The sequence below is a fragment of the Diabrotica undecimpunctata genome, chromosome 7, assembly GCF_040954645.1.
Source record: "Diabrotica undecimpunctata isolate CICGRU chromosome 7, icDiaUnde3, whole genome shotgun sequence".
Lineage (NCBI taxonomy): Eukaryota > Metazoa > Arthropoda > Insecta > Coleoptera > Chrysomelidae > Diabrotica > Diabrotica undecimpunctata.
The window spans coordinates 96568160-96581745 of NC_092809.1; the positions used below are offsets into that span (position 1 = coordinate 96568160).

The 13586-nt window shown below is 30.2% G+C and overlaps 2 protein-coding genes across 2 annotated transcripts in view; one reads left to right on the forward strand and one right to left on the reverse strand.

Annotated features, from left to right (window-relative positions):
• RagC-D (Ras-related GTP binding C/D) overlaps nt 1-13586 on the reverse strand; it is a 61150-nt gene that overhangs the window by 34032 nt on the left and 13532 nt on the right. The gene's annotated exons all lie outside the window — the stretch shown is intronic.
• On the forward strand, nt 340-9963 carry LOC140445611 (uncharacterized). The gene is made up of 2 exons (XM_072537801.1): nt 340-793; nt 9250-9963. The coding sequence occupies exons 1-2, from the start codon at nt 430-432 to the stop codon at nt 9930-9932; spliced, it is 1047 nt and encodes a 348-aa protein (XP_072393902.1). The 5' UTR covers nt 340-429; the 3' UTR covers nt 9933-9963.

Below are 13586 nucleotides of genomic sequence, written 5' to 3' on the forward strand. Positions count from 1 at the left end.
TTAATAATTAAAAAATCACGCAGAACTTTCTGCAGAAAAGGTTAAGCATAGGTTTGCTATTATAGTAAAAACTCGAGTTTTTCACTCGGTTTTTCTCAAATTTTTTTTTAAGTTTTCTCAAGACAAATAAATCAACCTCATATATTATATGAATAAACTTTAGACAACCTAAAAGTGGTATTTAAATACATCAAAGAACAATGCAAAATATGCACAACATACACTTTTGATTAAAAAATGAGTTGCGAAAAGTAAATGATTTTTATCTATATTTACATAGTAAAATTACCAAATAAATGTATTAAGTAATTTCTTACTTTCCTTTAAGGTCAACTCAGTTAAACGAAAATAATTTATTTTATCATTTTCAATTGATATGATTTTAAACAGTCGTCTCGTCTGCTGACACAAGTAGATAAGGTTGACAAAATGGGAGAAAATAACATCAAAGAAAATCTACTGGTCGGTCTAGGAAATCCGCTTTTAGATATTTCGGCTGTAGTGGATAAACAATTTTTGGATAAATACGAACTACAAGAAAATGATGCAATTTTAGCAGACGACCGACATCTTAACTTATACGAGGACATTATAGAAAATTGCAAAGTAAGTTACATAGCTGGTGGCAGCGTACAAAATACTTTGAGAGTAGCACAATGGTTATTGGGCACCCGTAACGTAGTAACTAAGTTTGGATGTGTTGGAAAGGACAAATACTCAAAAATTCTCCACGACAAGGCTACAGAGAGCGGTGTAAATGTTAGGTATCAATATCATGGAAGCGAACCAACAGGTATGACATTAAAATTTACATAATATATAAATGTGATCATGATTTTGTACTCAATCACTCACTTTATTTTCTAATTTCTAATTTTCTTCTAAGAAATATTAAAAATAATTTCAATATAATTATATTCCCAATATAACACTATGTGCAGTTTTAAAAAAATGTGTTACGATGAAAAATGCTTTTAAAGTTTTGAGATGCGAAAAAAAATCTTATACAAGTTTTTGAAGGTTCTAAAAGGTATATAAGGGATCTCTAATGACAATTCCTTGAGGACGTAGAGCTGATTTTGCTTTGTTCTTTTTTTTAAGAATCATAAAAGGTAAAAAAATTCATGTTTTGCTTATAAAACGTTTCTTATATATTTTAGAGAAAAATGATTCAAATAAAAGTTGTAGATCTCAAAAAGTTCTTCAACTTGCGAGCTTCTAAATTAAAATACATAAACAATTGACCGAGATAATTGCAAAAAAACCTTATTTTTGCAGTAATTTATAAATGTTAATAATTGAATCGTTTATTTCATTAACCCATCAAGTGCAGTTTTTCATATTTTCGGCAAATGAAGAACTGTTTATCTCTCACAAAACTGAAAATTGGTTCTTTATATATATATATATATATATATATATATATATATATATATATATATATAATATATATATATATAATATATATATATATATATATATATATATATATATATATATATATATATATATATATATATATATATATAACAATTTATTGAATTGGTGTGTCGGGTATGCGGTCTGTTATTTAAAAAAAAAAACTCTTTTTTCTTTTATTACTCTATATTTCGCTGATTTTTTGTCAGCTTCATTAGGAGACAACTGAAATATGGTTAAAATGTATATAAATATCAGGTGAAAATAAACAATTATTTACTTACAGATTTAAATACAAATTAGAAACAATTAAAATACAATAAAATTACACATTAAAAATATACAGGGTGATTTAAAATATAATTGTAAACAAAAATTATTTGAACATACTAAGAATATTACAGTAGATGATGCTCAACTGTCCCGTGTCTGCCTTATAATTTACTGCATATTTTTCTTTATTAATATGACACATTTCTAAAAACAATCTTTTTTTGTAATTGTTCTCTTGTAGATTTAATTATATTGGACAATAATTTATTAGAAAACCGACAACTGTTTTCTAAAGTAAAAGACAAGACACCAACTGTAAATAAAACTAATGTTATCTACAAACTGCCTTGTTTGGATTGCCAGAACTGTTATGTTGGCCAAACTTCTCAATGGCTAAAACAAATTGCCACACAACACAAAAGTGACTGCACAAAGAAGAAGAATACATGTGCGGCAGTTGACCATTACTTAAAAACTGGGCATCAATTTGACTACTCAAATGTCAGGGTTCCACAGCAAGAGAACAATTACAAAAAAAGATTGTTTTTAGAAATGTGTCATATTAATAAAGAAAAATATGCAGTAAATTATAAGGCAATGACTATATGTAGTGACTAGGTGCTTTAACCAATATTGTCAGTACTGTTTTGAATATATTATGTACAACATTTTTAAATATTTTTAACTCTAAATCTGTAAGTAAATCATTGTTTATTTTCAACTGATATTTATATACATTTTAACTATATTTCAGTTCTCTCCTGATGAAGCTGACAAAAAATCATCGAAATATAGAGTAATAAAAGAAGAAACAGTTTTTTTTAAATAACAGACCGCATACCCGACACACCAATCCATTGTTATTTACGTTTCGATCGATAATCCTACCAGTTTTGCTATATACATATAATATATATATATATATATATATATATATATATATATATATATATATATATATATATATATATATATATACATTTTGGCTTTATTTGTCTTGTCTTCTTTGGCTTTATTTGTCTATCATGCATGCAAAATATATTTAACCCAATCTGGCACATGTAAAAAACTTCTTGAACAGGTATGTGTGGTAATGGTAAGTTCTGCATATAATCAATACACAGAACTACAGTATCATTGTCCTTATTTTCGGCCATTTCTTTTTGTTTTAAATAAAACTTTTTGGCTCTGCGTTGGTGTACGATTTGTTCAGCGGCTACACTACGCTTTGCATTGTCACATAGATCTGATCTCTAAGTTTTGATTTAAAATTTTCACACTGGCTAGATACGTCTACTTGTGGTCGTCCAAAGGATAAGATAAAATTTTCCTTCAAATATTTGTAAAAAAAAACTATACTTCACTTTTTTCTTTAATTCAGGGTATACAGTTTGAAACATATCGTACACTTTTGAAATATTTAGTGATGCATCTAAATATTGTTTTTTGTTTGACCCATAATGAGTTTCTCTGACTTCAAATCGAGAGATGTGTTCATGTATAGCAAGAAAAGTATTACCATCAATCGCATTACCACTACGGTTTTTGCCTCTCATATCAACGGGTGTTATGTTTTTGGCTTAATAGCAATAGTTAACCTTGCAATTCGATCACGAAATACACCGTCAATTTGTATAAAAACATTTTTGCAACCATTTATTTTTATGTTATATTCAAAAGACTTATTTTTTATTCGTGAGGTTGGAGTTTTATCTAGGCCTAAGTTAGACCTATTATCTTGATTTGGATTTTTGTTCACTCTACGCTTTATTTCAGTAGCTTCTATGAAGGTCTGTAAATATAAATCTTGCTCGTTCTTGTTATTCATAGAATAAAAAGCTTTCCAGATCTGATTTTTAATCTCAATATCAATAGATAAATAACATTTCCGTGGACATTTGCATATTAGGTTATCGGGAACAGATTAACATGGAACAACATAACCTTTATAGTTTGTGTATTCCTCACCTCTTACTCTTTATTTTCGTATTACATTACGTTTATATTTCACTTCATTAGTAATACCACGCTTTCTTTTTTACTTCAGGTTCATTGTTATAACTTTCACTATGCATTTTTGTAAAGAAACTATTTTTTATGTAACACAAAATATAAAATAAGAATGCAAAACACCAACTCTAACCTCAAACTAAAAACCTAATTGTGTTGTAAAACAAATGACTGTTGTTGTCTGTCTAAATAAAAATAAACTTTATCCTGCTAGCTGTGGAAATAGACTTCTACAAACCAGTGCTGTCAAAGTAGGAAACTGAAATTTACTGCAGAAACCCGTTAAGTGAGGTCGCTTGACAGGTTTCTGCAGTAAACTCAATATTGTTGGTGACATATGAACCACTTAGAGTCATACCTTTTGACGGGTTTCTGCACTAAAATATATATTTATACTTGAAGAATCACAATCTGTATTAAACTCATTTTTTATAAAAATGTCAATTGACGGGTTTCTGAAATAAACTATGGCAATTCATCAGCTATTGAAGTGTACTAAATCTCAGCTAGATCGACAAATTGTTTGTAAGTTATCCAATTTGTTATCCCAGAGAGCGATTATTTAACCGACTGTACTTGCTAAACAGTGACCATCCAATTAATAAGAATATAAAATCGTCCATTTAATAATGCCCGATATCATAATCAATTTAAAGTGAACATTAAATAAATTAAAAGTCCACTTTAAGTGTAAATTTAAGTTTTATAATACCTACTACGACCCAACTTTAACTTAAATAGTAGAAATCTGTCAACTATACATGATAACCTCAAAATTCTGACAATCTTCTTGGTTTTAAGTTTGTTTAAAATTTTATTTTTTTCAAATTTGAAATGATGCTGATAACTTCTTCAAGTTCGAATTACTCCAAAAATGAATTTATATATGTACACCAATCAAATTACAGAGACAGAATGAATTGTTTAGAATATGATGATTTTTATATTTCTTTGAAAGGTTTCCGTTGACAAAACATACAGTTATGTCTTTATTTGAACAGATCGAACCTTTAATAAAACTTCATAACAAAGAGGTAAGTAATATCATTAAGATATAATAAACTTTGTCATCACATTAACATTGGTGGATAAAAAATCATTAAAACGTCAAACCAACCAGCATTAATGTTGTAATGTATATAGAGAAAATCTAATCAGCACATATTTTTAGAGGAGAAGCTGTTACACCAGTTCAAAAGTTATTTTTAACATTAATATTTTTTCCTTCTGAAAAAATGCAAATATCAGTAACTGACTATATGGGTATATCGAGGGCAACAGCTTCAAGAATTAATAATATATCAAGCAATTGATGAAATAATCCAAGATGAAGAATAGTTTTATGCCATTCTATGATTTTCAAGATGCATAGCTGCACTTATTTGTATTTTAATACGAATTAATTCTTATGGAGGTACAAATGCAGAAATATAACGTTCAGAAAAATAATTTTTGCATTAAATGACCAAAAAATCAGTGACTACTTTAAAAATTAGAAATACTGTTGCAAAATGGCTGGGTAGTGTACATGATCAAACATTTAATAATAGTGGCATACAAAGATTTGAAGCTAGAAACTTTGTTAGTTTTGTACTATTTTTTATAGTGGGTCAGTGTGGTTACAGTGTGAAATCATATTTAATGACACAGCTAGATAAGATGCTAGAACAGAAGCAGAGAATATTTATAATGAATTTCGTATGCGAACTAGGAATGTTGTGGAAAGCCAATACAAAGTATGGAAACGATTATTCCCAAGTTTTAAAAATCAAATGAGATTAAATTTAAAAGTGACTATGAATGTAACAGTAGCAACAGCAGTATTTCATAACATCACCATAGAAAATGGAGTCTTACTTCCTGTAGTTCATAATCTAGATCAACAAGAAAACCATTTAATTAGGGCCATAAAAAGGAAAAAAATAAGATAATTTCCCTCAATTTCAAGGTGAAATTGAGGGAACAGTATTGTGAATTATGTTTTAGACAACATTTTGCAGAACTAGATTCACAATTTCTGAAAAACATATTTTCTATTAAACCACTAGTTTTGTTTCTGAGGTAATTTATAATGTATAAGTTTTACACTTACTTTCACCTTTTTCAAGATTAGTTTATAGAATATTATGATGCTTATATTTCAGAAATTTTCAGTTTTACATTTTCAGTTTTTCAGTACATATATGAATCATAAATATATTAGTTCAGCAATTTCTGTACTGTGTTGTTAAAATTTGAGTATACTTTAAATTTACTTATTTAAAAGTTCCCCATTTTGTGAAATTTAGAGGACTACTTATTTTTGATACAGACATAATTAATAACAATTAACAATTTTACACGCAAATTAACATATAACAAGAAAAATAAGGTTATTTCGACAAAATAAAGCAAAATTGATATAGTCTGTCCCTCCTTGACTTTACAGTACAACAAAATACAGCAAAGCAATCCTTATGGGAGTTTTTAGCGTGGCGATGTCGATTTTTCTTTAATAGAATTTTCAATCGAACATTACCAGGGTCCTAAAAATGTAGAGTAATTTTCGAAAAGTAATCAGCAATTTTATAATTGATATGCGTAAAACTTTTTTTGGTAAAGAATGTTAGAATATCCAACATTAAAAGTGGATGTTGTTGTATGGTTGTTAATTTATGTATTGACAGTATAGACAGTTCTGAAGTAATGTCAAGAAAAATATAAAATAGATTGTCAGTCAAGTTTAAGTAAAGTTTTATATTGTCCTACAGTTGAGAATAAATAAATTATAATTGTTGATGGTCAGTTCACCTAAAATAAATTATAACAAAGAATATCAAAAGGGCTTATAATTATTACTGATAACACTGTATTGAGTAACTCATTGCTTATTTGGATCCTAATGCAGTTTTTTGTTATTCTTAACGACTGATTTCCAACCTAAAATTAATGTCATTTTAAAGTGTTTACACCCTCATTAAAATTTTGTATACATTCTAAACTTGAAATTGTTCATTTTTTAGTTAGTTCATTTGATTCGTTGAAGTTCACATCGGCTATAGTTATTATTGTGGTTTTTGTGTTATAACGATTTAATTTATTAATGGAGAACAGTACTCTGAAACATCCCCAGCAGAAGGCATTGTCATTAGGGGGGAAACAAATCTTAGTCAACTTGGTGAATTATCGTGTAAATCAAGGATATGATTCACTTTCAAAAATAATACAAACAGTGGCAGTAGAAACCGGCATTTCCAAAAAAACAATTTACTTTGTAAGAAAAGAAAATTCCTCGGAACTTGGATTACAACCAGCAAAGAGACGAACCAAGAACAAGCTAACTTCATTATCACGTGTTAAAACTTACGATGAAGAAACAAAGAGTAGCATTCAGTGCATGATTTTTTTCGTAAAGATACACCCCCAACATTACATTCTCTATTAACAGTAGTAAATAAAGACGAATATATACTTAATTTTTTTAGAACTACACTGCATAGACTAATTAATGACATGAGATTTGTGTACCCAAAACGGGACAGAAAGTCAACCCGAAAACCCGAAATTATTTCTTTGCGCCATCGATATTTGCGAGAAATTCGTACATTTCGGGAACAAAACTATAACCTTGTATATTTGGACAAATCATGGGTAAATATTGGTCACAGTACGAATGGAAGGACACTTCTGTATCGTCACATAGGGATGCATTTGTTCGTGGACTCACTACAGGCTTGAAACCCCCTACTACACGTGGCCCACGCTTCATTTTACTGCATGCAGGAAGTAAAGATGGTTTTATTAATGGAGCCGAACTAACTTTTTAGCAAAGAAAAATACAGCGGACTATCATGACGAAAATGATGGACCTCTTTTCGAAAATTGGTTTAAAACTAAGTCTTCCAAATATTCCCGATAAAACTGTAATAGTAATGGACAATGCGTCATATCATCCAGGAAGTTGGATAGAATTCCGAACAATTCTGACAAAAAGGTAGATATAAAGAAGTGGGTGCATTCAAAGGATATTTATTTCGAAGAAGATTACCTAAAATCTGAACTGATGGACGTTGTAGCTCATTTTAAATCGCAGTATGGTGAGCGTATCGTAGATGAAATTGCAAAAAGTAAGAATGTTAAGTTGCTAGGATTACCTGCATATCACTGTGAACTAAATCCGATAGAGCTGGTATGGAGTGAAATAAAAAGATTCGTGGCAAGACATAACATAAATTTAGGAATTTAGGAAGGAAAAATAGAAAATCTAATACATGAAGCGTACTCTCAAGTTACTCCACAAAAATGGAATAATTACATGCAACACGTAATTAGCATAGAAAAATATGTGGAATATCGATAATTTACTTGACAATATCGACCCAGTTATAATAAACCTTAATGACGACAGTGGCAGTGAAAGTGAGGAAGACGGGAGTATAGAAGAAATGTAAAATACACAGTTTAAATACATTTTAATTATTTATGTAGGTAACTACGTATTTATTAAGGTTTAACATATTTATGCATTTAAATACATTATTATACAAGTGTTTTATACAAAATGATTTTTATTTTATTCACATAAAGGTATTTTTTGAAAAAAAAAATGTTTTAGAACCCCCGACAGCCACAAAATGTAAATAATATTAATTCCTAAGTTATTTATAGTTATCCTATAGAAAAAAGTATGTTTGCTTCAAACATGTTTTGGATAAAATTTGGCAACACTGTTGGTCATAAGAACCTGTACTGTAAAATCAAGGTGGGACCGACTATAGAAACACAATTACCAACCTACTAATTTAAACACCTATTTTACTTTTAATAATGAAAAGAGCTTTAGGTGTTATGAAACTGGATATGACACTAAAGTGTACTTTAGTCTTAAGTGAACAGTAGTTAAGGTTTAGTTTAGGTTGTCATTATGAAATCGGGAAATAATAGCACAGGATCGGAATCAATGGAAGGCAATAGTAAACGCGGCAAAAACTCACGAAGAGTTGTAAAAGCCAATGATGATGATTATGAAATCGGGCTTTAATTTTTATTCTATACACTTTTCATCTTAAAATAATTTCATATAAATATAATGTCGCATTTTTACAATTATCATTTTAAAAATTGTATTTATTTGTCATATTTATAATTTGGAAGAGATTTCTAAATCAGCACATATTAAATAAGGCTTTTTACGAAATAATAGTCACAGTAAACAATTGGTAGAGCCCATTTGCGTGATGGGGACGGGGATGTCCGTTATACAACCTGCAAACTTTTTTAATTTTATTAAAATCTATAAAAATAGTCTACAGTATTGCCTACTGTACCACTTTTTTTTCACTTTTTATGATTTAAAAAAAAACAAAGCAAAATTAGCTGTACATCTTCAAGGATTTGTCATCAGCTATCACTCATATATCTTTTAGAAGCTTCAAAAACTTTTATAAGATTTTTCCAGCTTTTTTGGTGTAACGAAATACGAAAAAAATTATAATATTAATAATAAAGCTGGTAACAACAGAGTCGTTTCCATAAAAATAGTAATAAAACTATTTTGATTATTTTTAGGAACCTGTGCTGTTCTTATAACTGGCCAAAACCGTTCCCTTTGTGCAAACCTGGGCAGTGCCGGACATTTCTCAGTGGATCATTTGCGCCAACCAGAAAATAGAAAACTATTAGAAAGTGCACAGTTCTTCTACGTATCTGGATATTTTCTATCAGCAAATCGCGAAGCCCACAATGAAGCTGCTAAAATGGCATTGAAGAATAACCGACCCTTTATGCTGAACTTAAGCGCACCGATTGTTTGTCAAATCTTTGCTAAGGATATCATAGAAACCCTGCCATACGTGGATGTACTTTTTGGAAATGAATCTGAAGCTGAATCTATATCGAAAAGTTTAAATCTAGGCACCAAGAATGTGGAAGAAATCGCTTTGAAATTGTCCCAGCTGCCCAAACAAAACGAAAGACGAAAAAGATTGGTGGTGATAACTCAAGGTGTACATCCAGTTGTATGTGCATTTGAAGGCCAGATTAGAACATTTCCAGTAGTGAAATTGCCACAAGAAAAAATTATAGACACCAACGGAGCTGGTGACGCTTTTGTCGGAGGATTTTTAGCTAAGTTCATTTTAAATAAAAATTTAGATGTTTGTGTTAAATGCGGTATTTGGGCTGCCACAGAAATAATACAACGGAATGGTTGCAGTTTCGAAGGAAAATCAAATTTTAATGAAGCTATTTAAAATCTAGATAAATAAATTACCATTTAATATAGATCATTTTTGACATTTCAATACCACACCAAAATTAATTACTGACATTATAGTTTTAACCTAGACATTTGTATTTAAATAATTTTGCAAAAATCGTACCTAGACGTCTTTATCATTAAAATGTATAATATATATTTAAATAAATTTACAAAAACGTCAATAACGATATTTAGAAATGAGCAATAAATATACAGAAAAACAACGAAGGTACAGAAATGGTTATTAACATAAACTACAAATTATCAAAATAATACCTGGTGCAAAACTTAGTAAAGGCCACACAAAAAACTGTAAATATAACACCAGTTATATTCAACACCTATTGTACCCCATTATAGTAAATTCTCTTTGGAAATATAATATACTTATATATTTTACTATTTTTATTGGGAATTAACAACAATTTTAATGAAAAATACATTATTTTGATGTTTCAATTTCCACTGCCTGGGGTAATTCCGGGGTGTTGATTGAGTAGCTCTGCGGTTACCACAGCCTGTCCCAAGCACTGATAAAATGTGGAGGATGATTGGCAGGGTTAGCAACTTACCCATCGTAAAAAAGGAATATTGCTCAAAGAAACAATGCACAGCCTCGGAACCGAATTGATACTAAGAAGAAGAACACGGCAAGAATTAAGGATAAGCGAAAAATATCCAAAACTCAGATGAGAATCACTACATGGAATATCAGATCGCTCAACTCAAGGGACCAAGAAATAACCCAACTGATCAAAGAGAAACAAATAGACATTTGCGTTCTACAGGAAACAAAAAAGAAAGGAAACGGACAATCAAAATTAGGTGAATACTTAGTAATCTACAGTGGATTAGCAAAAGAAAGGTGTAGCCTTACTAATACACCAAAGGTACCAAGATCACATTAAGAGTGTCATGCATATCAGAAAGGATTGTAATAGCAAAGATAAGAATGGAGAAGGAAGACCTGAACATTATCGGAGTATACGGCCCAAAAAATAACAAGCCTCAAACAAAAAAAAGGAAATGTTTTATGACGAATTACAACAAGTAGTAGATCTATAGTAGAAGCCACAGGTAGAATGCAGTGTTGGTCTTACGGCGCGCAGCGATACCGCTCGTGTGGGCACAGTGGTAGGTGTGTGGTAGTTTGGCGATAGACTGAGAAATCAGAACCGTACGCGCGCTTCGTTTCAAAAATATTCACTCATTAATTTAACTGAGTTAAATAAGAGAATAAAAAAAAACAAATTAATTCTATAAAAAATGCCCGTATACATAAAATATCTAGTACCTCGTAAATACTTTACATATACATGTATACAAAAAAATGCAAATAGTTTACCCTATATAACACGATAAATATATATACATAAAATACACAAGATCATAACTGAAATGTACTGTACGTGCAGTATTAAAAAAACAAATGAGTATTAAATCTGAGATATTTCTCGTTAATTAATACTAATTGCAATCCATATCTAAATCGTCCTCATCCCCTATATTAATATATAGTATTACCGGTTCAATATCATCCTGCAGATTGTCCACCACAAACATTTTTTCTTCTACTTCTTGACGTGGTTCACATAATCATGCCACTGCTCTTTAGATACGCGTTGGTAAGCTTCTTTTACCAACCGTTCTGCCGTTTTTTTTTTTCTTAAAAAAAAAGTTCGTGTAACCTTCTGGCTAAGGTCTAGTGTTAGGGTTTTCAGGTCTCAAGCGCCCCTAACATGACCTAACGACTACTTTCGTAGCCGGGACCGACGGCTTTACGTGCCCTCCGAAAAACGGTGGCAGCTCAGTTAAATTAGAAATTTTAAATTTTTGTCGGTGCCGGGATGCGAACCCAGGCCCTCCAGCTTGTTAAGCCAGTAACATAGCCACTGAGCTACGGCTGCCACTTTTTTTTTCTTTAAAATCGACGACCTTTTCACTTGACTCCACACCATCTCAATCGGGTTCAGCTCGCAATGGTAGGGCTTCAGTCTCAAAATCTTAAAGCCATATTTTTCCGTAATTGTTTCTGTTCTACTTCTCTTCTCTTGTTGTCTTCTCAAACTATTCTTCAAATAGATCCCCGTCCATTTCGTCGTGGTAATCAGCGGTTCCTTTCTTGGCCAAGAAAGTTAATTCGGCCCATGCCACAAAACCAGTTTCGCTTTCAGCATGAAGAAGAACAATAGAGCCATTTTATGAAGGCATCTCATGGATTCTTGATCGTTATGTCCCTCTATTCCTTTTTGACTGAAGCACCGACGTTAGTCCAAGACTCATCGGTATAAACAAGGTTTACATTATCCTTCTTCCTCAATGTTTTTATTTGTCTGAGATACTTGTGTCTCCAGAATATATCTTTTCTTTCCATCATTATCGAATCTCAACCTCTTTTCAAAACCCATGTCATTTAGTAGCCTACGAAATGTGGTTTTTTAAAAAGCTGGTAGGTCCTCATCATCCTTCACTCTGTTCATTATGCTGTCGACGGTTGGTGGTATGTTTTATATATATATATATATATATATATATATATATATATATATATATATATATATATATATTATATATATATATATATATATATATATATATATATATATATATATATATATATATATATACAAAGAAAGCAGTTTATTAGGGATGCAGTCAGTAGGTTTGGCCGGGATGTTACAGAAACACTCTTTTGACTTTTGGTCGAGCTTTCGGAATTCCTTTATTCCTTCTTCAAGACACTGTAATTAGAAGAAAGTGTAAATATTTACAACATATCTCAAATTGTCATTACAACTTACTAGTCGTTGAGATTATCTGTGTAAAGCTATGACACTCAACATTGAAAACACACATATAATATAAAATATAACATTTAAAATATTGGACAAAATACATTTTAAAATTTTGTTGAATAGTTAAAATTTTGTTTGTGACATCTTTTAATGGTGTGTTTTGACTGATCCATAGAGAACAGAAAAAAAAAAACAAAACAAAAATAGTGTGGTTTAAAAGGTAATTAGGAGTTCTTGTTATTATATTAAAACCCATTTACGGCCAAAGGTGCGTAAACGCAACCTTTATTGTTAATTTTTTTTTTGGCCCGAAAATAATTTTTTTAATGTTTTCTTTTTATTGAAGTAACATCTCAATAGATTGAGGTATATGGTATCAATTTTCTTTTGACAAAAATATTACTTTTTAAATATTTTAAGATTATTATAATTTTGCATAATTTAATGATTTATGCACATCTTCATACAAAAAATTTTTCCGATACTAATTATAAACTTAATTCATATTTTGTATTCTATAATTATAAAAATATGTTGAAATTTTTATTATTCTAAAAACTTATTCATTCATTCTTTAAAAATAAGGTCTATAATTGCATGTTTATACGATGGATTCGTATACGCACCTTTGGCCGAAACCATATTATATTTTTTTCGTAGACTAAACAATCTGAAATTACGATCTCGTCAATAGTCAATACACTTCATTCACTATTTATAAAATTGCTGTGTGCTGTAAACGTTATATTTGCTTTTTTATATATATTGTCACCAATTTTTGTAATAATTAACCGAAAGTTTGCACAATTTGGAGTTTTTGCAAAAAATCTTTCCATTGACGAGGAAATGGT

Bases quoted from the DNA above. Each gene is read 5' to 3' on its own strand.
- LOC140445611 (XM_072537801.1), top strand. From the start codon at position 430: ATGGGAGAAAATAACATCAAAGAAAATCTACTGGTCGGTCTAGGAAAT. The intron at 794-9,249 runs GTATGACATTAA...GATTATTTTTAG, and splicing joins TCATGGAAGCGAACCAACAG to GAACCTGTGCTGTTCTTATA.